The sequence below is a fragment of the Excalfactoria chinensis genome, chromosome 23 (assembly GCF_039878825.1).
Source record: "Excalfactoria chinensis isolate bCotChi1 chromosome 23, bCotChi1.hap2, whole genome shotgun sequence".
Lineage (NCBI taxonomy): Eukaryota > Metazoa > Chordata > Aves > Galliformes > Phasianidae > Excalfactoria > Excalfactoria chinensis.
The window spans coordinates 3,205,103-3,227,656 of record NC_092847.1 but is presented as its reverse complement, the minus strand read 5'-3'; the positions used below and the strand labels follow the sequence as shown (position 1 = coordinate 3,227,656).

The following is a 22,554-nucleotide window of genomic DNA, read 5'->3' as shown; positions in this document are numbered from 1 at the left end:
CGGAGCTGCAATTCTGAAGTCATAATTCCTTGTTGATAAAAGCTATTCTTACCATGCTGCTTGTATGTACAGTGGGTTTGTTCTGGCTGTATCTGCAGGGATGTGCAGAATGGTCGCCTTGTTCCTCCCTCATGGAAGGTTTTACTTCTTTTCTGCCAGCTGTATTCATCTATTTGAAATGTTTAGCATTGAGAGCATGCATAGCCTAGTTCTAAGATAGACCAGCTGTTTTGTTTTGGAGTAGCTCTTCTAGCAGTGCCTGGAGATGATGAGCATAGGCCCATCCATACACAGCTCTTCCTTCCTCCCTAAATTACAGTTGAGCACTAAATATGAATCCTCAGTCCCATGGTTCTGTGTGTCACAATATGCAGTTCATTAAAGGGACTCGAGGGATCCCTCCTCAGAATAAAACCTTGTGCACACCAGTTTGCAAACCTGTTATGAAATACGGTTTTATTTGTGCTCGGTTGTGAGCGGAGAGAGACACGTCCTGGTGGGAGCTCACATGTTACAGAGCTTCTGTGGCTTAGTGCAGTAGTTTGTCCTGACCTTCTCATGAACGCAGTCACTGTAATCAGTGTTACATTTACCACACTTGCAGCTTATGGCCACGGGGTAGGAATAGTAAGGGATGGTGTGATGAGGACAGCCCGGAATCAGCGCTGTTTGATACAGCATCTCTTTATACGTGCACACGTTTTGGGACAGAGCACTTTTGAGTAGCAGCTTCTTGCCATTGCTGTCCTACAAAGAAAAGAGAAGCGCGTTGTTTCACTGAAGCATACACAAACGACCAATGTTCTCCTCTGACATGCTCTTAAATGCTTAGAAAGCAAAACTTCATGCTTCCCCAGCTCTGAAATTCTATTGTACTTCTGTTTAGATCTGTCTCTTTGAAGCTTCCTGCAGCTCCAGTGATGCTCTCTGTGTCTCCCTGCACTGTTACAATCTCCATAGTAAAAATAACAGTGATGGGGGGAAAACAAACAAGGATCAGCATTAGAATCTGGGCAAAATGTAGCAAACTGTTACAGAAAGCTGGAGGCCAGAAGATAAACGTCTGTCACAAGTCTTGAAATGCTGGGGAACAGGAGCACATTGAGGAACAGCCCAGAATGGTGCCAGTATTTAAAGGGGGGCTGCTGACCCAGGTAACATCAACGTGATTGAGCAGGGATGGATGTCAGGCTATCAGGTTAGAGAGCAGAAAGTCGATCCAGGATTTGAGCAATGAAGAATTAAAGGATGAGAACATAATTAGTGCCAGTCGAGATGGTGTTACGTAAAATAGGTCATGCCACACAAACCTGATTTTGTTTTTGGAGATGATCACAAATTTGGTTGTTAAGGTAACTACACAGAGGTGAGGCCCTTAGTTCCATCTGTTCCTTCAGAGCCCTGCTGCCATGAGAAGTCAGAGCTCCCAGCAGCTCTCAGCCCTGCTCTCCCAGTAAGCTAAATAGAAAGCATGACAGCAATTTGATTTTCCTATGACAGACACAATTAGCCTGAGCAAACTTTGCACGGCTCTCCAGCAAGAATAGGAACTTCTTGCCTTGATGGCTGTTATGGAAAGCACCTAAAAGAGAGTAAGATCCTGTACCCGCGTCATGCAGAATCCGGCGCAGATGGTGGTGTTGATGGCCAGGCAATAGGCGCACTCTCGTTTCTCCACGTGGATTGTGTACTCTGACGGAGCACAGACTGACGCTGCTTGACCAAAAGTCAGGCCAAAGAGGAGAGACATCATGAGGAAGGGACTCATGCTAGACAGGAGGGGGGAAAAAAACAGAAACCTTCATTAAAATGAGATGCGTCTTCATGTCCTTCCCCTCAATTGGGCAGGAGCAGCTCTGGCAGTCACATAGTAGAAGTGATCTCGGCTTTTTCAGCCACAGCTTCATAAATTCTTTCTAATGCCATAAATGTAATTGAAGTAGCTCTAACCGCTGACCAGAATGAGGACAAATAACTCAAACACAACATACACCACATTCAGCCTTTTCCTACTGAACCTTATTACATATAACTTTTCACTAATGGTTGGTAAAGCACAGAGGCAGATAAATAGCAGTAGGTTTTCCTGTCCTTTCCTGGTAAAGGATTTGACAATGTGACATACATCGGAATGAACCAAAGGTGCTAAAATAATCTCGCTGGTTTAAAGTACTTCTCCAAAGAAGGCATCTTATCGAGATAGGATGAGAAATAGCTGTGCATATCAGACATAGCCCTCTGCTTCCCAGCTGGCTTAAAGGCACGATGAAATGGGAGCAGTGCTGAGAATTAAATGATAGATGCAAGCAAATTACAATAAAGAACATCGGCAAAGGGTTCAAACCAACCAATCCACCCTTGTTCCCTCTGTTGCGCTGACCTCGTTTCCCAGGCCTGCTCAGGAGTCCCCCAAACAAAGCTTTGGCTCCAGGGCAGTTTCAGGGTGTGCTCTCTCTCTTCCAAACTACAAATTCTACATGACAGTGTCTACAAATATCTGGAATCACCCTCTAGTCTCTTCCAGCCGTCGTTTCCCTGTAACAAAAGCCATTCATTACACGGTCTCGTTTACCCTGTGGCTGCAGTAGTACAAGTCTGGAAAGACCAACCTCTTGTCAGCTGAATTCTTCCCTATTAGAGGAGCCTGATTCTGCCTGGAGCTGGGAGAGGCAGTGATTGAGCACAAACTCCGTGTGCTTTATACACTCCAGCCTAATTCCAGGCTGATCTTACTTTATATAATTGCATCTGAATTGCTGCTTTCTTATCGCAGAGCCATCTATTGAAAATTCATACTAAACCACAAAGCAAATGCGATAGGAACAAATGTGTCCATAATATCCTAACCTGGAAACTGGAGCTGGAAATCTAATTATGTTAACAGTCGGTCTCTCTCTTGGGCTTTTAAACTAACCGCTGCTCTTAAAAGGTTGGTATTGATTAATTTGCTACATAGGGCAGCAACGTCACAGTCAGACTAGTGTGGAAAGGCCAGAAGATAAACGTCTGTCGCAAGTCTTGAAATGCTGGGGGAACAGGAGCACATAGAGGAACAGCCCAGAACGGTGCCAGTATTTAAAGGGGGGCTGCTGACCCAGGTAACATCAACGCGATTGAGCAGGGATGGATGTCAGGCTATCAGGTTAGAGAGCAGAAAGTCGATCCAGGATTTGAGCAATGAAGAATTAAAGGATGAGAACATAATTAGTGCCAGTCGAGATGGTGTTACGTAAAATAGGTCATGCCACACAAACCTGATTTTGTTTTTGGAGGTGATCACAAATTTGGTTGTTAAGGTAACTACACAGAGGTGAGGCCCTTAGTTCCATCTGTTCCTTCAGAGCCCTGCTGCCATGAGAAGTCAGAGCTCAGGAGCCTCAGCAGCTCTCAGCCCTGTGTCAGAGATATCTGACCAAGCATTAGGAATGGAATTCCTTTGTTCAGAAGTGCCAGAAATTAGTCTGAGTGGACCTCTGGACTAATGGGACTTCTGCTCCTTGTACTCATGTTAGCATCATACTGATGTGGATACAAAGAAAAGCTTTCTGGGTACAGCAGGACAATGGGGCAGCACAACAAAGCAGTGTGTGATAACCTGTGAGCGCACAAAGCTTCTTTCCTACAGGTTGCTGTAACCCATAGTTCAGTACCTCATGCTTATGGATCTGCTTTTTTGGTTGCCCCCCTGCTGACCTGCAGGCTATTCAGAGATGCAAAGTTTAATGCACTTTTACAGCCACCGGCTTTGGAGCTGTGTTCTGGAACAGCCAGTTATGCTTTTAATTATTTATCTTTAACCTTTCTCTTAACTAAACCATTCTATTCGGTCGCATCACTTATTTTACACTTTCATTAAGAGAAAGACAGTGTGCTGGTTTCTGTATGAAGTGCTGTAAGTGATCTCTGTAAGTGGAATTAAGGAAGCATAAAGTTCTTGGGTTTGTTACCTTGGGATGTCTACAATGAGCCAGAGAAACTCAGCGCATGGTGTGTAAAAACGTAACAGGATTCGCTATCACTGAGCAATGCCTAAAGTAGAAGTAAGAACAGTGAAGATACTCAGAAGCTTTGCTGATTGCAAATAAACAGAACAAGAAAAGACAGAACCTATCAGATTTCTAGCAGGTTAGCGTTCTGGTAGAGGAACTATTTCCAACCCCATCCTATTGCAAGCCTCCTTAATATGCTGCCATTGGTTTGGGTTTATTTTGCCAGCAGGTTTTGCATTTAAACAGGCTGTGGCTGTTGAATTTTCAAAGCTCATCTGTCTATTGCCAGCCTCTCTGCTCTAGCTTGAAATGGAGCTCTTATCTATTAAATGAGTAGATTCGCAGATGACCGTTCCTTTCTTCTCTCTAGGATTAGCTGCAGCATTTCCTGTCAAGTGCAGATTAAAAGGGCATCTATTTTCTTTGCATGTGATATGACAACGGTTTCCTCTTATAGTCTTAAAATGCTTCATAGTCCTATTAGTTGTTGTGGCTTGTATGACAGACCGGTTATATTTCACTGGGGAGCACTAGATAATGTCAGTTCCTGTTATTCTGTGATAAACAACATCTACATGCAGGACAGAACTGAAAAGCAACAACAGCACAGTTGTCAGCTCCTCATGGTTGTAGTGCTCTCCGGATCTGACTGGCAGTCTGAGAGGCAGTAGGTGATCCAGGTCTTTATATGGAGACTTGTGCTATGCTGTTAGTTCTTAGGGAAGCTGCCTGGTGATTTGTATCTGTGCTCTAATAAACGAAGAATCAACATATGGGCCCACACTGTACATTTCAAGATCAACAATTTAATGACATCTCAACGCTGTGGTTACAATCTTAAACGATGTGTATGTATTTTATTCCTAATGATGCAGAGATCTTCTTAAACCTGCATCGTTCTATTGAAAATAGAATATCAGAAGTTTCAGATCTACTCTAACATACGAGGAAGGCAGCTACTGGTAACAAAATGCTTTAGAAGAAGAAAATGCAAGACAAATGTGGGTAAAAATGCTGCACATCAGCAGCTTCAGCATTTCATTTACTAAACAGTGTAGTTTTGTGAGTTGTGTATTAAGACAGTGAATTTAAAAGAACAAAACTGAACTTCTTTAAAATCAGCATTTCTAGTAACAGTTTTTTTTTCTCCTTTTTCTTTCTTTCTTTTTTTTTTTTTTTTAATGGCTTTCTTTGAAGTTCTTCTCATTTCAATATTAAAATGTCTCCAGACTTTTTATAACGTGAGTAAAACACTGAAAATGCTCTGCAGACTGCAGATATACAAGGACTATCTGTATCAAGGAAACTCATGTATTAAACACACCAAATATGGCAGAAAACATGCAGCAAAGTAGTAATGCCCAAAAAACAGTGCAGATGTCCCATTCAAATAAAGTTAGGGCACTGCTCTTTTTCTTTTTAAGTAAAGAGTTTTTCAGCATCTCTTATTTTTCTCTTCCTGTCCATTTTGGAAACTGCAGTCCATCCAGTCTCTCTCACTTTTCTCATAGTTGAAAGCTTTAGTGCAGAGCCCGGAGCTTTCAGGTTTGATGTAGTTGGTTTCTAAGAAGAAAAACAAAGCCATCCAATAGTTTCTAAAACAAATATGATCTGCTCTTCATTTTGATCTGAGTAAAAGGGAACGTACCTGTGTTGGTGTCCCTGCATATAGTTGTGAAGCTTGTGGATAATCTTTGTATAATTTTTTAAATACTTCTTCATCTGAAACAAGGCTCTTAAATTAAAAATAAAAAGGTCACTTCCTTATACTACATTCAAAAATCTCTTTTCTTTCCCCTTAGGAATGAGTATAAAAAAGAAAGTGAAGGTATCACTACAAAATCCCATCAATTCCATAAAAAATAATGTAGAAATTCATTGTAAGACTGGTATTTTTTTGTCCAAGTTACAAATTATTTATAAAATTCCAGAAAGAGACAATAAAATAAAAATAATCTCATAAACTGTCTTATAGACAGAAGCCCACATGCCTCATTTACATCCTCAGATATAGCAGTGTGCATATAGACCAGTTAACCACGCTATTTGTTCTGAGTTTTACCAGGAGGTCGCTGTGTTCAGAGCTATCCGACTGAGCATCCAGCTGCAGGAGCACTTTTTGCTTCTTCCTCTGTTCTGAATTCAGACCTGTGCTTTCGCTTTGCATTTTATGCACTGGAGGAGTCTTTACAGTATATGTCTGGGAAAAAGATAGCATTTAAAATTACATTTTTGGTGGTAATCATGGAATCCAACACTAAACTCATAACCCAGTTTACATCGAGGAATGATTGCCTTTCCATTCAAAAATAAACAAAGTCATGCACAGAAAAACAATAAAAATAAAGGAAAAAAAAATAACAAAACATCAGCTGCAGAAGATCTGAGCTTTATGGCACACTATATCTAACCTTTTTAAGCTTATCTGCAGAAATTCAGTTGTTTCAACTGTATTCACTATAGACAGACTATAACCAACATTCATGAAAATGCAAAGAAACAAGTCTGAAGGAGAAGGCTTTCAGAAGGACATTAACAGTGAGTGGCATCAAGAGCAAGACTGATTTTACTTCAATGGTTCTTTAACTGGATGTTAAGCAGAAGGAAAAAATAGTCAGAAAAGTAAGAATGATTCCTTAGTTTGAGTTACAAACCTTTAATGATCGTCTGACCAAGGGACTCTGTATGAACGCTCGGGGAGATGGTTTCTTACTTTCCATCATGGTGGCTTTTATAGGAATGTCACTCTGTGAGAATACTTTTTTTACATTAATAGATGAAGAGTCTGGATCTAAATGAGGTTTAGGAGTCTCAACAAAATGAGTTTGTATTTTCTAGAATTAAAAAGAGGTTGAGAAACACTTCAGTGCCTTTTGTCCAAAGTATATTATTGATCTTATTTAAATTTATATTATTTAACTTCAATTAGATTACTCATGTGCATATCAACAAAGTTTACAATTGTTTAATGATGAAGTTACAACTACCTTGTCTTCCTTTTTGGTTTCAGGAGCCCTATTTTTGTAGAGTTCTTTTGCAAGATTCTCCTAAAAAGAGAGGTAGTGAATGTTTTGTTTCTATTTAGCTATTACATTTTTATAGCTATTAAAAATCTTGTTGGTGTTATTACAGGAGTTGCAGGTTTAGCTCAATTGCGTTTGAAAGATGTGACTTTTCTATTCCTGGTATTATTTCTTACACAACTTTTCCCATCTCTGATGGACAATTCTTCTTGGGGTTTTTAATCCCTCTGTGCTCCCCCCACACAAACTTAGGAGTCATGAGAAACATTCACCACCAGGAGGCACGATGACTTCAGAGAGCACTAAGCTCTGATTTCAAGACAGCATGACCTAGAGTCACGAACTCTTATCACAGTTGTCATTGCTGCAGCACATCACCCATAGTGCTACATTTAAAAAAAAAAATAAAAAAAAAAATATATATATATATAAAAGAAATAAAAAAGAAATACCTTGTTTTCAATTTCTGCTTTAAGCTGTTCCTTAAGAGATGAAAGTTCACTTTTTAAACATGATAGTTCATTTTCCTGAAACCAATTAGGTAATGGAAAGGGTTAGCTGTGCTTAACCTGGAGAAAACTGTCTAAAAGAGACTTGTTTTAAAAAGTGATGGAGTACCGTGAAACAGCTACTGTTCAGAACCATGTAAGGTAAGAATTCTAAATATTTGTGAGAAGTGAAAAAAATGAAAAAACACCCTATTTAATACCAAAATTCTTAAGCAGACAGTGAGGTTAGAACATGATGATGCACTTTTGAGTAAAGTAGACAGAAAAGCACAGGTACTGTAATTAAGAAGAGTTACATTGGCCCAAAACAGCCCCTCTTTTCTCAGTGTGGCCCAGGCAAGCCAAAAGGTTGGACTTTTTAGGAAAGCAGCTGTTCTGTTTCATTATCCAGCACTGAGGACTTGGCCTTACCAAAGCTCTTTTCAATGATGACTGCTCTTGCTCTTTCATCTTATATAGTTTTAACTCTGTATCTTTTTCTTCAACCATTTTATCATATTCATGCTGTATTAAAACAAACAGAAAAATGTCATTGGACTAAATGCTTCAGATCTATCTAGTCTTAAAATATTTAGTTTTTTATAATAAATCTCTTCTAGTGCTTCAGAGCACTATGAACAAATGTTGACACTTCTGCAGAAATGGTACAACAGAAGCTTCACAGGCAGCGTTGTTTGTTATTCTGTGGGGCAAACACAGAGTGCTTTATCTCTGCACAGTGGTATGTGCTTCAGTACATAAAGCCTGACACGTTATTTTTGTTAATGCCATCTGCTAAATGTGCTGCAAAACAGAGCAATAAAAATGTCTATTCAAATATGCTGTTATAATGCTGGAGATAACTAATGAGTCTCGTTGAAAGAAAAAAATTGAAAAATAGTGAAAATATTGAAAAATATTATATTATGAGTACAAAGCACAAACTCTGAATGCCCTAAAAGAAAAAAAAGAAAAGCAGCTTACAGGATTTTTTTCAAAAAACTATTACCACCATCACATCTCAGTTATTGCTGGGAGTTCAAACGTGTTGATAGGTCACATCATGTTGAGATTCTCTGCAGCTTATGTACATGGAATTTATCTGGCAGTAGACATGTTTTCAAAATGTGAAGGTCAGTCAAGAGTGTTGAACCTCATGCTTCCAGACTCAGGTCTCTGACAAAGTTTCACTTTATAACTTGTAAATTCTGGTTTTGAAAGGTTTTTATTTATCATAATATCCCATATTGGGAAGCTTACCTTGTGTTTTTCCATAAGTGCCATCATTTCAGTTATCTTGTGCTGACATCGGATATCAGTTTCTCTCTGTGCTATTGTTGCTTCATCAGCAAGTAACCTCATTTTTTCTACCTATTAGTAACGAGATTCTTTTAATGAATGCAATCTACATGCAGTTCACAGGCATACACAAGAAGTTCCATTTATGTTTAAAAGACTATTATGTAAGTGCAAGGAATCTCATGGATATAGCTTCATAAAATATATCAAGCATTGATCTTCAAAAACTAATTAGAAGTTGCAGAAAAAATTAACTCTCACCTCTTCAAGTAAGTTATTTTCAGTTACTCCTTTTGCTTCAATTTCTCTTTCATAAATGTCAACTGTTGCCTTGTGTTGCTTGTTCATATTTTCCATCTCTAACTGTAGCTTGTTCACCTTTAGAGAGTACAGAAGTATTGTCATTTGTACAAGAATTAATATACTAATTGTTTGGGTTTTTTTCCCCTGGCTGTGGGCTGGTTGTCACCCACTAGATCAGGTTGCCCAGTAGAGTGGCATTACAGAGTAATGTTCAGTATTCTATCATCAACAAAGAAAAAAAAAGGAAAGGAACTTATTAGGAACAACATTTCTTGGTAAGTGATGTTTCTTACAAATATCTGAAAGCCCTGTATCCAATGACTGAAAATTGAAGCACCTTCCAAAAATTATGGCCTTATTTATGCCTGTAGAATCCACGTCGTAAATCCATAAAACAAAGAATGTGCTCAACATGTTTTATCAATAATTATACAGAGACTTCAGAACTTCAGTTTTTGTGTTTTAACATTACCATACATGTGACACAAATTAAACCTACCTTCCCTTCATAACTACTTGTTTTCTTGCTTTCTGCAGTCATTTTCTTTTTCAGTACCTTATTCTGTTAAAGTAAAATAACAGCAATAAAATTTAATAGGGCTACGAAATGTTTTAACCTCATACAGTACGTCTGAATCCCCAAATTCCAGCTTTGAGCAAGCATTTCATATATTTGGTACTTCTTAAAAACGTACTTACCTCCTGTTGTAACTCTTCAATGCACTTTGTTTTATTTTCCACCTGTTTCTTCATAGTATTTAGCTGAAGGGATATTTCAAACATTGATTGTTAAAAATGGCTCAGTATCTTAGACACTGCTGTGAAAGTTCTAAAACATGCATATGATTCCAGTGAGATTGAAACAAATGCCAACATGTTATAATGGTCCGAGTTTTTTTACCACGAAGTGCCACAAGAATTTTGCTAGCCCAGTATGATGTAGTTTAATATCAGCTAACCAGGTCCTCACGAGAAAAATTAATTTACTGACCTTATTTTCTAGCATCTTCAACTGTCTTTCCTTTTTCAAAATTTCATTTTCAATACTCTTAGTCTGGAATTATAATTGTAAATCCAGTCAAAATAATATCAGAATTTTTATTCTTAAAAAAGAAAATAGGTAATTGCAGAATTGTTAATAAACAGTGTGTTACAATTTGAAAGCTCTCAAAGAGAAATAAGCTGGTTCTGTTTTGTATTGAATAGCTAAAAAAAAGAAAAAAAACACCAAAAAACTATCAAGATTTCATCCCCCAGATGATGTTATATTTCAAATGAGAAAATATATTACATTTTCTTCACTTTCATCCAGTTTGCTTTTAGCCTCTTCGCCTTTCTTTGCCATCTTCTCTTTCAAAGACTCCAGTTCATTTCTAAATGCCAAATTAACAAACATTAGTAAATGTATATTTAGGGATATTACTTTTTCAGTATAGCCTATTTACAATTTATCCATGATTTATTTCTATATAAGAGACATCTGTATATAAGAGAAAGCAACGTATGAACACAGCATTCAGATGAACCATGAAGGAAACAAACCTATTTCTTTTAATTATATTGTACATTGATATTTACTTTTTACTTGCCTTAGTTGACCATTTGCTTCTTCCAGGTGTTCTACTAACTGCTTTATATTTTCTTCTTTTTCCCTTTGATCCTAAATAAATATCCACGTGAACAAAGTAAGTAAAATTTAAGGTGACACCTTAATCAGTACGGTGGCCTACCATATTCACAAGGGTAACTGCACTTATACTGGTTTCAAAGAAAATACTCTGCAGAAATACATCATTACAGTTTACTTAATGATTTTTTATTTCATTTTTTTTACTATAATCCTGTTCTTTAAAATAGATGGAAGATTACAACTCACCTCATGACTTTCTTGCAGTTTCTTGAGCTCTGTAGCCATATTACTTTTCTCTTGTGCCATTTGTTCTTTTTCTAATAACAGTGTATTGATATTCACTGTGAGTTGCTCGCTCTTTAGTCTAATTTAGGATAAATGGTCAAGAGAAATAAGAATGTACACTTTGAAATTTCTTTTAAAATGAAATTTATCTGTTATAAATTGTTACTTCACACTGAGAAAATCCAGGCCTGAACCTGCAAATGCAATCTTTGCAACAGATTTAATATAGAGTCATAGTAACATGAAAAGGCAATAGGAGAACAAGTGGAGGTAAGTCCATTACATAACTATAATGGTTGTCAGGAATGCAATTTAACATCCATCTCAAAGCAGTTAACAGTGATTTCAGAAACACTCTAGTCATGTTAAAACAACTAAGAACAATTAAATGCACTCAAATACATAAAATGTACTTTATATAAAGAATGTAATGCTGCCTGTATAAGCTTTCATAAGAACCATAGATAGTTTGGTTCTGTATTAAAGTAACTTCTATGTAACACTGAAAATGATTATATCAAAAATGATCATACGCCTCTCGTTCAAGGTCTGCATTCAGTGTTGTAAGTTGTTTCAAATAATTTTGTTCCTTTTCAACTGAACAACTCAGCTGTACTTTCAGATCACACATTTCTTTCTGTAGAAGAAAAACAGTATTTTGAATGTACATAGGTATAAGGAAGCTATCAGAATTGAACTGACAACACAAAACTTTAAGATGAAACAAAGCCATAGACAAGACAAGTGAACATGAGTAAGTCTATAAACTGATAACAAAGGGAACTGACAGGGATGTGTCCTCAAATATCCTTTGAATACAGTTACTGTGGGAATGTATGGAGGGTGTACCATAGCTAATAACAGGCTCCTCTACTACCTAGTAACTCTGGCTGTCATTGTCAGAAGCAGAATGCTACAGTGGGTAGACCACTGGCCTAACTCTACATGACATTTATTATGTTACATATATACACATATAAAAGCAATGAAGTATTTACTATCACGCTTTATTCAGACCTCTCTAACTTGAAGAATATTTTTCATTTCTTTTTCTCTCTCCTGCAATTCTTCAACAGTAGCCTCAAGATCTTTCTTCTTTGCTAGAAGTTCTTCAGCTTTTCCCTGTTCAAGAACATTGATGAAACTCAGTTTAGAAAATTCAGTGCATAAGGAACAGATGGTAAAATGCAAACCTAGTTTCATGTTATCTTGCTTTAACTGAGGTAGTTTCCTATGGGACTGGTAAATACAAGCTCATAACTAACATAAGCATATAAAGTACTCATGAGTAAGAGAGACTTCACATAAAAAGAAAATGTCATGAGACAAATAAAATGAACATTTACCAGCGTTTCAGACAGCTCTTCAAGTTGCATTTCTTTCTCACGTTTTAGTTTAGTCATCTCTTCTACAGCACATGCAATGTAAAGTTATTGAACAGGTATTTAGAATTTCCAGAAGTGACCGTGCATAAAAGAAGTTCGTGTTACTGCTTATAGTCTTTCTTCCTACAAATCTTACCAAGCTCAGCAGACTTATTTGTGAGCTCCAGCATAAGCAGTTTTGACTCATCTTCGTATTTCTTCAATCTAATAATCACAAACATTTTCTGTTCAGTTTCACTGCCTTTGAAAGTTTAGGGACAATAGGAGTGTCATACCACAACTGTTTTAAATAGATACCTTTTCAACAGGCAGATACATCTGTACCTCATTATGCAAATCAGGAGGACAAGGATCAATATTAATCAACTTAAAAACTACATTCTCTGCACTTAGATTGATGCGTCAGAATATGAATTTCACTTTCATCTCTCTTTGTTCTTAGGTCTGTCATAGCCTGCAACTACTTAGGAGATACCCAGAATATTCTTGTACCATATCATCACTTAGGTTTTGTTCCCAGCAGCTTGGTGATCTAGCATTTTACCTGTAAGAACAATCTTGGATTGTAAACAGCTTAAATTACCTATTTTGTTCTTCTTCCAGCAAGCTTTTCAAATTGCTAGTAGAAGTCTTAAGCTCTTCTATCACGGATGCATGCAAAGCCTTTGCTTCTTTACATTCTTCCATCTGTGTATCTTTCTCCTGCGTGACCTGAATTAATGCTTTCACTGTACTCTGCAGTTCAGTTTCCAGGCTCTCTTGAGTAGCCTACAAAACAATGATATGATTTCCAAACACATAATGTAACAACCAACTACAGTTGTTCTGTGTGTAGACTATCAGCAACTATTTTTGCAGTATAAATAAATTATTAATCACATAATTATAAAGAAGCGATACCTCTGTTTCTCTCAATGAATTTTTAGCTTCTTCCAGTTCTGCCTTCAAATATTCTTGATTGAGCTGAGATTCCTTTAACATTTCCCCATCATGTCCTGTGCAGAAAATATATATAGTTACATTTAGGAAAACAGTGTTTTCTTAAAAATGCTTAATCAAGTTGCACAATGTAGTCATATACTTTTTAAGGAAAAAATTCTACAGGATGATAATTGAAATTAATTAGCAGCGGTATCCAAAATATAGTATTGCTAGCATTCTTAAAATTTAAGAAAATACAGCCATAACTTAAGTCTTTTCTCCTGGCAGTCTTCAAAAGCTTTCATTGCTTGACTCATCCTTGGGACAAAAGAACCTTTCAAAATTATTCATGCTTCTGGTCTCAGGTCTCTACCTATATGAGAATAAGTTTTGCAAGGTCCCAAATTCTCCTGCTATCTAGTACCAGGATGAAATCATCATCGTTTCTGTTCTCCATACTTTTATAATTAAATGTATTTTAATATAGCAGAAATAATTCTTACTTTTTGCTTCTTCTAAGTCCGCAATCTTATTTTTTGATTCCTGCAGGTGAGTCTTGATGTCTCTTATTACATCATCTTTTTCATTACACCTTACAGTAAGAGCTGAAATCTAACAACATTGAAAGAATAACACATTTCTAAAAGAATATAGATTTTCATATTTGTTTATTCACATATGAGTAGTAAACTCACTGCCGTAATTCAAGTTAAATAAAGTGGTTGGGTCTTAGAGCTTTCAATTTAACATCAGAACATGAATTCCAACAGACTAAAGATACCAGAATGCCACTAAAGGCAGCACAATCTGATGGAAGCACTTTTAGAATAACAGTAATATAGTGAGTCATGAAAGAAGAGACTTCAAATATTAATGGCATTGCAAGATTTGTGGCAAGAATGAATCTATACATAATAGATTTTAAAACTGAGCAAACCTGCTTTTCCTTCATACTGACTTCTAGCTTGTATTCTCTTTCAAAGTTGTCCATTTTTTCTTCTGCTTCTTTTACTAATGATCAAAAATATCAAAATATCAATATTCAATATACTAGCTAAAATATGCTCCAAGAGAAATGCATTTTCTGTCTTAAGATTGCTTTGCAACTGTACAACTAGTTTCCTAAAGAGGCACTGTTGAGGTCGCTTTTTTAAATACTTTTCTAATCAGACAAAATACCTTTTGTGCCAGCTTTCCACAAGTGACTCCATTACCACATTTATTTGTTAATATTTATAAGAAAAATGGCAGAAATATGGCCTGACAAGAGAAAGTAGTAGGCTGTACCATGAGGAAGACTGCAACTCATTTTATAGGAATAAGACACAGAAACAGCAGCAGAAACATAGTAAGCACAACTCTCACATTTGAAACACATTTCCAGTCTGGAGTTCTCTGCTTGCACGCGAAGCTCTTCAAATGCCACTATCATTTTCTAAAAACAAAATTTGATACATACATTTGTATTAAACTATGTACTTTCAGTAATAAGGAACAGTTAAGACCTGAAGTCTGAGCATAAACAGAGTTGGCAGATACTATTTTTTATGAAATTGGATGTTTAGAAGTTTTATTTAAACAGTTTCAAGGATGAGATATTTTTCCTGGCCCATGTTTGTAGATCCCTAAAATAATGGAGGTGTTATGCCTTTCTTAATTGCTACAACAACTGATAATTAATAATTAACCGTTATGCCATGTGCTCAATAATTCTGTTTGGTATAAAATTTATCATTCACAATGATGCCTCACGTTACAAGTAACATATACACGTCATCCAGATATTTCAATGCATGCATTTAACTTGGATTGCATTTGAGCTTTTTAACACACTATGCCACTTACTTCAATGTTGTTATTAAGTTCCTCATATAGCTGTCTTGTTTCTTCTCTTTCATGTTCATCTATCGAAACAAGAATGTGTGATAACACTGATACACTAAACCCCATATAGTTTTAGTCAGAACTTCATGACAGTTTTTTCATTCTTGAATTTAGAGAAAGCTAGAAGTGAATTTACTTTTATAAATCAAGATTTAAACAGCATTTACATTTGGTGGACTTCTCTGTGAAGTGACTGCAGGTTTCTTTCAGTAGGTTACACAGGTGTCTTGAAGCACTGTTTCTAAAAGAAGACAAAGAATTCCATAGCATGCAGTCACAGGAGTGTGTGGTACTTTGTACACTCATGTAGTAACAACGTGAATGCTTTAATTAATTTTATAATTTAAGTCAAATTAACTTTCCACACTAAAGCAGTTCTCAGGAAGAAAATCCATTCTTTTTACAAAAACATATTTGACCATTACTTACTCTTTTAAAAGATCTTTATTTTCACATATCTCATCTTCCAGTTTCAAACTGAGCTTTTCATTTTCAAACTAATTTCACAGGAGACAAATATAAAACAGATTGTTACTGGAAAACATACTTGAAATATACCTTCAGTTCTCAAACATCATATGAAAAATGATTTCTCTGCACCCAAAAACAGAAATCTGCTTTATCTGACATTACATATCAAGACATCTTTTATTACACCTCTTATATAGTTAAAGCACTAATACCCAAGGAACTGAAGCACTTAAAGACATCCTATCCAGCCATATGTTTGAGCATGAACACTTATTTAGCCTTGAATAGGTTTCTGCAGCTCCACAGTATAATGTACATGTGAATAATCCAAGAGTAGAACGTGCATTGTTAAAGGGAAGGAACCTATTTTGAGAAACAAAAAAGGCACTTTTTCCTTTCAAAACAGTAGAACTGAAAGTTCTTTCTGACTCCAAGCCAAGTGGTTTCTTCAGACTCATCACAAACTGTCTATCAACCTCAATAGCAATCTTTAACCAGATGAACAATACTTTCACACTAAGTCAGGAAGAGCTTTCTCTTTCGTTTACATATTAAACACATTGTACGATACTGGCCTGCAGTTCTTGGATGGCTTTGCGTTGTGCTTCAATAATCTTCCTATTTTCTTGAAACTTTCTTTCCTTCTGCTTTAGCTCTGATTCTACAGCCAGTTTCCATCGCTTGATCTTCTCAGCCTCCTTGTAGAGTTTTGAATACAACTCATTCATTGTTTCCATATTCTATTAAAACAAGTTCCACAGTTTAAACCTCAAATGTTATTTAATGTAGTTAATAATGCTTTACATGAGGGGGCCCTAAGAAATTAAATGCATAAGGTTTGTGCAAAGTTTCTACTTGGCTGACCTCTTCATCCACCTCAGAGCAAAGTTTGGCTTGCTGTGAAATTGCATCTGAAATGGGAAAAGATTTCAATCAATGTATTTAAAACAAACAACAGCAAAAAGAGCAGTGTGGCTCTAACAGGGTTACAACTCTGACATTATAAAGCTATGGAAAAAAATGTTCTCCCTCTCTATATATTCTAAATTAAGATAAATGCTTACCTTAGCCTTACCTTTATCAGTGATTTCACCATGGCTTGCTGCAGTTGTCATTACAAAGGGTGAATTAAAATCATCACCTGGGCATTTGTTAAAACCCTGCAAGATTTAAATATCACTTTCTTACAGGTAGCTTTGCATAGGATTATAAAACTTTGAAAACAGCTGGTCTTCTGCATGCTTTACAGACTATGGCTGGACAAGCAGATGTTTCTAATGACAGTTATGAACTTAGTATCTATTGCATGCTTATTCACAGTTGTAAAGGATTCAGTACACCACGTTATTTTCATATGTATTTTTGTTTTATTCCCAGCAGTACTTCTGAAACACGTCAGCTTAAGTTGCAGCATGAAAGACTTGACTTTACATCTTTTAAATAGTAAAACTCATCTCCTGTCAGGACACCACACATGAGTCTATATATGTTTAATAGGAAGTGTCAGTACTTGTGGAATTAATTCACATAACTGCATTGCAGCATCACTTTCACTGCACAGCTGAGCTGGTGGGGCTGCTAAGTCAGAGGGGTCGTGCTATCTGGGTGTACCTCTCACAGTGATCAATTAGCTGCACCAAACACATACATTTATTTGTCATCAGTGCTGTACAATTAAAACGTGTGGCCGATGGCCGAGATGCTTCCTTCTGGTTTTGTTGGGAGGAAATAGAACATATAATAATAAAACAAACAAAAAAGGCCTTTGGCATGAAACCGGACACTGTTTACACGCATTCCTCCAGCTTTCATTAATTTCATGCAGCATGCTTGTTGTTCTCCTGGCTTTTCGTGGCACGGCTCCTGTCGGGGCAGCTCTCCGGCTGCGCCTCGGTTACCTGGCACGGCTCTGCGGCCCGAGCGCTGGTCTGGGGTTTGACTGCAGACACCTGACCGCCGCTCAGGCGCGGCGGCACGAACAGTTTAAAGGGCTTTCCTTTCTCCATGGCTTCGGAGCGGCCGGTCAGGTCTCACAGCCGGCTCCTCATCGCGGCCGGACCATCCGCACCATCCGCCCCGCTTTCCCCCTCCCGCTCGGCCGCTGAGGAGAACAAAAAGGCGGGAAGCGGCGGCACGCGCGGAAGGCGGGTCGGGCCGGATCGCCCCGCTGAGGGGAGCGCGATGGCGGCGCCGCCTAGTGCAGCTCCCACACCTCGCACAGCAGCGCCGTCAGCCTCGGGTCCTTCGTCCGCCACGTCACCAGCACCTCGGCGTGGGTATGGTTAAGGGTACGCAGCTGCGTCAGCCGCCCGATGAGCCGAGCGAAATGCTGCGGGTCCTCGGGGTGATGGATCTTCGAGTACTTGTAGAGGATGCCCAGGAGCGGCTCCTGCAGCTCTTCCACGTGCCGCTTGTTCCTCAGCAGCGGGCGGTCTGCGGGGACGCGAGGCGCAGCGCCGTCAATGCGAAGCCGCCTGAGGGGAGCTCGGGGCAACGCGGGAGCCGCCTACCTGAGAACAGCACCGTGGTCGCTACGAGCAGAGCGTACTCGGTCTCGGTGACTTTCAGTTCCCCCATGCTTCTGTAGAAGTAAAACAGCGCGGTGATGAACTCCTCGGTTATACCTTGAAAATGGAAGAGGACCATCGGAGTGAAAAAGGGGCCGTGTTGCATGAGTTGCTTTTGCCATGCGTGTGTGGTGCTTGAGGGTGTGATGTGTGATGGAGGATGGAGTTAGCTGTGCAACATACCCCCAGGGATGGCGGGTCTGAGGCCTTCTTACCTGTGGTAGTGGTGGAAGATGGACTCTCTTCTCCGTGAGACATCTGGATGGAATACATGTTCTTATCAAGGTTTGGAACGTGGCAGCATGTCGAGTGGTCAGAGCGTCTGATGTGACCTGGAACAAGAGAGGTTGGAAAAGATCATTGAGTCCAACCACAACCTGACCATCCTAATGGTAAGAACCCTCCGCTACATCACAGCCCTGAGCACCGCATCCAAAAGGCTTTTAAACGCATCCAGGGATGGGGACTCGACCACCTCCATGGGCAGCCCGTTCCAGTGCTTCACAGCCCGTTCTGTCAAGAACTTTTTCCTAACATCCAACCTAAACCTCCACTGGAGCAACCTGAGGCCATTTCCCCTCGTCCTGCCACCTGTCAACAGTGAGAAGAGACCAGCCCTGCTCTGCTGCAATCACCTTTCAGGTATGGGAAGAGAGCAATCAGGTCTCCCCTCAGTCTCCTCTTACCCACACTAAATAGCCCCAGTTCCTTCAGTTTCTCCCCATAGGGCACATTCTCCAAGCCCTTTCCCAGCCTTGTTGCCCTTCTTTGGAGGTTTTCACACATTGCTGTGCTGGAATAGGGAATTACTTCAGATTCATTACACTGGAGGTTGTATCAAAATGGCTGAACTAGTGGTGTTCATAGAGAGCTTATTAGTCCAACTTACTTTCACTTGATGATTGGCATTCACTAATTCTTTGGTTGTATATCTGAGCAGAACACAAAAACATGGCCTCGACTGTTGACCCTTTTAGCAGCGCAATTTGATCTTCGCTAGCTAAACTTTCAAATCCTGTAAGGAGAGAGAGGCTTGTTAAGAATCAAGGCTGTGGCTGCCTTTAAGCACCTGACATGGATTGATGGGCCTGATTTTTTAATAAATGCCTTTACTGAAAAGGAGGATTAGAAGACATTTGTACAAAACACTATCTAATGGTCTTGCATTTCTTCTTGCTAGTTTGCAGGTTAAAAACAAATTGCTGTTGTCGTTTGCTTACAGTGAGTTGCAAACTGAACTGGATTTCAGACAGTGTGTTAAAATAGTAATTCACTCCAGGTGGTGAATGAGTGTTCTTAAGGCCTGTTCTTTTCTCAGATTGATGCCATGAATACAGCTGCTGCTTCTTAAAAACAGAAAGTCAGACTACTCCATAACCCTTCCCAAAGGAGGGAGCTTACCTGGGAGTCTCTTTGTGAAGTCCACTAACACCTGTACGTGGACAACTGCTGTCTCAGAGAGATGGAGAAAGCTTTCCTCAGGACTTGTGGTTTCTTGTAGCTGCGTAAAAGAGCATTTAGACATCTGATACAGCCAAGATGCATTGCTCAGAATAGTAACAAGTCAGTAACACGGGCTGATTGCTCTGTATACGTACAAACTTCCTTGCTTCCTCGAGGGGAATTGTGTATTTTTGATGTGCTGCTACAATGTGGTCAAGAAGTTGATGTTCCCCTGGAGTAAGTTCCACCTTCTCCACAGTCTAATAAAAGAAAATAAGCCAATCAAACGGTCAGGAGTTAAGGCGAAGTACACGATAAAGAAATTAGTTAAAATAGAAAAATGTCACACTTTTCCAGATCTTGTTGTAGATGACACGTGCTTACTATTCAGCCCCTCATCTTCCAGTTTTATGTTGCAAAGAAAACTGCTCTTTTGTTTGAAATTCTTTCTGAGTCGCTTTGACTTGCACTGCACTTCAGTCAGCAAACCTGCGAGGCATGGAATGATGGATTAATGCATTTCTTTTTAATGGATAACAGTTTGAAGTCATTACTCCTGTGTTGCAACTCAGGAGCTATGAGAACTGTGCTGTTCATTAAGTTGCTGTTCTGTATCCACAAAAGGCCTGAGTGCTTGCAGTCTCCTTGTGTTACCTGGTTTGTGATTGGGACATACAAGTATGAGAATTTTTCATGAGGATTTTGTGAATTCTTCCCCTCTTCCAATCTAAATCTCCCCTGATGCAACCTGAGGCCGCCATCTTGTGCTCCATCACTTAGCTACAACAAGGTAAGGGGTTGGATATAGAAAAGGATTTATCAGGAGGGAGCACTCACATTCTGCTAGCATTCCCACAGCTCTGCACTTCTTCAGGCGACATTCCTGACACTTCCTCCTCATGTACATGTCCATCTCACAGTCCCCACCGTTCTTGCATCGATACACTGCGTTTTTGGTTATGCTGCGTCTGAAGAAGCCTACAGAAAAGCAGCAGGTTATGACTAAAGGGATTTAAGGAGATTTACCTCATAATTCAAAGTTTTGTTCTTGACAATGAAAGTATTGCCTTGGTTTTGAAGTTTCTTTGTGATGATTTAATTGTGACATGTTCTTTCTGACTAATGTTAATCACAGTTTTCTTTAACTGGTTAAGGCAGCTCCCATATTAATAACCGAATTAATAGTATACTAACCGCTATTAAGAACAATAATTAATGATTTATAAATAAACAACCATAATAAATGACTATAAGAAAATCCACTCAAACAAGTGCTTTTCCAATGAATACTCAATAGAAGATTCGGTTTTATTAAATGCTTCTCTTGAATATATACGGAGAAAAAATTGCTTCAGAAATGTTTTAAAAACGTGAATCTGAAGGTACTGTGTTATACAAAGGGTTTCTTAGGTTAATTACAGTGTCCCCATAGAAACATCAGCTTAATGAAGTATGTTTAAATGGCAGGTATACAGTACTGCTCTGAGCGCTGTGGTACGGGTGAATCTGTGCCTCTTACCTTTACAACCTTCACAAGTAAGTGCATTGTAGTGGTAGCCAGATGCTTTATCACCACAGACAACACACAGCTCTTCCTGCCCCTTCAGTCTCAAAGAAGAGTGGTTTAATCTGGGCCTTTTTAGTGCTTGAAATCCACTGTCATCAAGGTGGGAAGCTGTGAAAGGAGGCTTGCTTAATTCGCAGTTACTGATGATGTATTGCCCATCAGTGTACTGAGAGTCCAGGCTGTATGAACTGTAATGGGACTGCGAAGGTTGTGACTGGAATACTGGAGAAGGAACTGGAACCGAGGAGTACTGACAGTAAGGTGCAGTCTGAAAATCAGTGTCTTGCAGCTGGTAATTGATGTGCTCTGGTAAAACATCTAGATTAAAAAAAAAAGTTAAAAATGAAATAAAAACTTGGGGAATATGATGATGTCAGCTACCTGCTTTATTTATTTTTAAGGGTTTAAAGGTTGAATATTCAAGCAGAAATATTAGAAGAACACATTTTCTTAAAGACAGTCTGACATACTCTTAAAACGCACTACCTGTAACTACAACTAATCTGTATGAGCATATGCTCATATATTGGAATGCTCTTTCTGTTTGAGATTGTTTGTCAAATGTGTAGCTTCTAAAAGCTTGTGATGTTACAGTAAAATTAAGAAAATAATGGGAATTCCCGCAGACATTCATCTTACTTTACTGCTTTTTCACAATATTAAAACTTAGGATTACTTACCATAATACTGTATGGGCTCAGCAAGGCAGTACCCATCTGGTACAGTGACAAATGTATTTGCCATGTTTTGTTCCCAGTCTCACTGTTTGGGATAAATGTTTTAGAAAGAGACCTAGAGAAATGGAAACAGAAGAGGAATTGCTAGGAAGGATTTGCTACTGAGCTGAACTTACTTGAAAGACTCGCATACTAGATATAATGCAACACTTACACGTAGCTACAGCTGAGGAAATGAGTTCATTGCTTTAAGGAGTCTAAGCTACAGTTGTGTCCTGAAAGACACACACACATCCCTTCCCCCAAACCAGACCTATCTTTGAAACTGAACACTTTGTGTTGCCAGTGGAAGGTGAAAAGGTACAGTGAGACTGGAATGCTGCTTTTTTTCGTTGTTGTTATCTCTGCCAGTAAATATTTGTTTGAAAGAGAAAATTACTCATTGAATCATGAGGTCCTTATCAGTTAGATCAATTTGGCATGGGCAAAGTCTGCATTTTTCCTAAAATACGTGTATTTGATGGAGAAACGTGCTTCTGCATCCGCTGGTTCCTTTAAAGTAATAAAAGAACAGAAGCTAGAGTAAAATTGCATTGATCCAGTCTGACACAGACTTGCATGA

The 22,554-nt window shown here is 38.6% G+C and overlaps 3 protein-coding genes across 3 annotated transcripts; all 3 read right to left on the bottom strand.

The window, feature by feature from the left end:
* Nucleotides 1-375: 375 nt before the first annotated feature.
* TSHB (thyroid stimulating hormone subunit beta) lies at nucleotides 376-1,768 on the bottom strand. Its single transcript, XM_072356155.1, has 2 exons — nucleotides 1,607-1,768; nucleotides 376-747 (listed from the first exon to the last, which is right to left on the bottom strand). The coding sequence occupies exons 1-2, from the start codon at nucleotides 1,766-1,768 to the stop codon at nucleotides 505-507; spliced, it is 405 nt and encodes a 134-aa protein (XP_072212256.1). The 3' UTR covers nucleotides 376-504.
* A 3,473-nt stretch (nucleotides 1,769-5,241) lies between these two features.
* On the bottom strand, nucleotides 5,242-17,707 carry SYCP1 (synaptonemal complex protein 1). Its single transcript, XM_072356085.1, has 31 exons — nucleotides 17,577-17,707; nucleotides 16,754-16,838; nucleotides 16,543-16,589; nucleotides 16,254-16,418; nucleotides 15,637-15,704; nucleotides 15,375-15,448; nucleotides 15,169-15,227; nucleotides 14,689-14,758; nucleotides 14,261-14,334; nucleotides 13,827-13,935; nucleotides 13,303-13,397; nucleotides 12,986-13,170; nucleotides 12,539-12,606; nucleotides 12,364-12,425; nucleotides 12,035-12,139; nucleotides 11,551-11,654; nucleotides 10,979-11,096; nucleotides 10,692-10,762; nucleotides 10,394-10,475; nucleotides 10,094-10,156; nucleotides 9,802-9,864; nucleotides 9,602-9,664; nucleotides 9,061-9,177; nucleotides 8,761-8,871; nucleotides 7,933-8,025; nucleotides 7,465-7,539; nucleotides 6,977-7,036; nucleotides 6,644-6,823; nucleotides 6,052-6,189; nucleotides 5,638-5,724; nucleotides 5,242-5,552 (listed from the first exon to the last, which is right to left on the bottom strand). The coding sequence occupies exons 1-31, from the start codon at nucleotides 17,682-17,684 to the stop codon at nucleotides 5,409-5,411; spliced, it is 2,943 nt and encodes a 980-aa protein (XP_072212186.1). The 5' UTR covers nucleotides 17,685-17,707; the 3' UTR covers nucleotides 5,242-5,408.
* A 151-nt stretch (nucleotides 17,708-17,858) lies between these two features.
* On the bottom strand, nucleotides 17,859-22,005 carry LOC140262013 (bile acid receptor-like). The gene is made up of 10 exons (XM_072356086.1): nucleotides 21,936-22,005; nucleotides 21,208-21,573; nucleotides 20,526-20,666; nucleotides 20,038-20,177; nucleotides 19,844-19,948; nucleotides 19,647-19,746; nucleotides 19,135-19,260; nucleotides 18,461-18,577; nucleotides 18,189-18,302; nucleotides 17,859-18,111 (listed from the first exon to the last, which is right to left on the bottom strand). Exons 1-10 carry the CDS (start codon nucleotides 21,997-21,999, stop codon nucleotides 17,873-17,875), a joined length of 1,512 nt encoding a protein of 503 aa, XP_072212187.1. The 5' UTR covers nucleotides 22,000-22,005; the 3' UTR covers nucleotides 17,859-17,872.
* Between the last annotated feature and the right edge of the window lie 549 nt (nucleotides 22,006-22,554).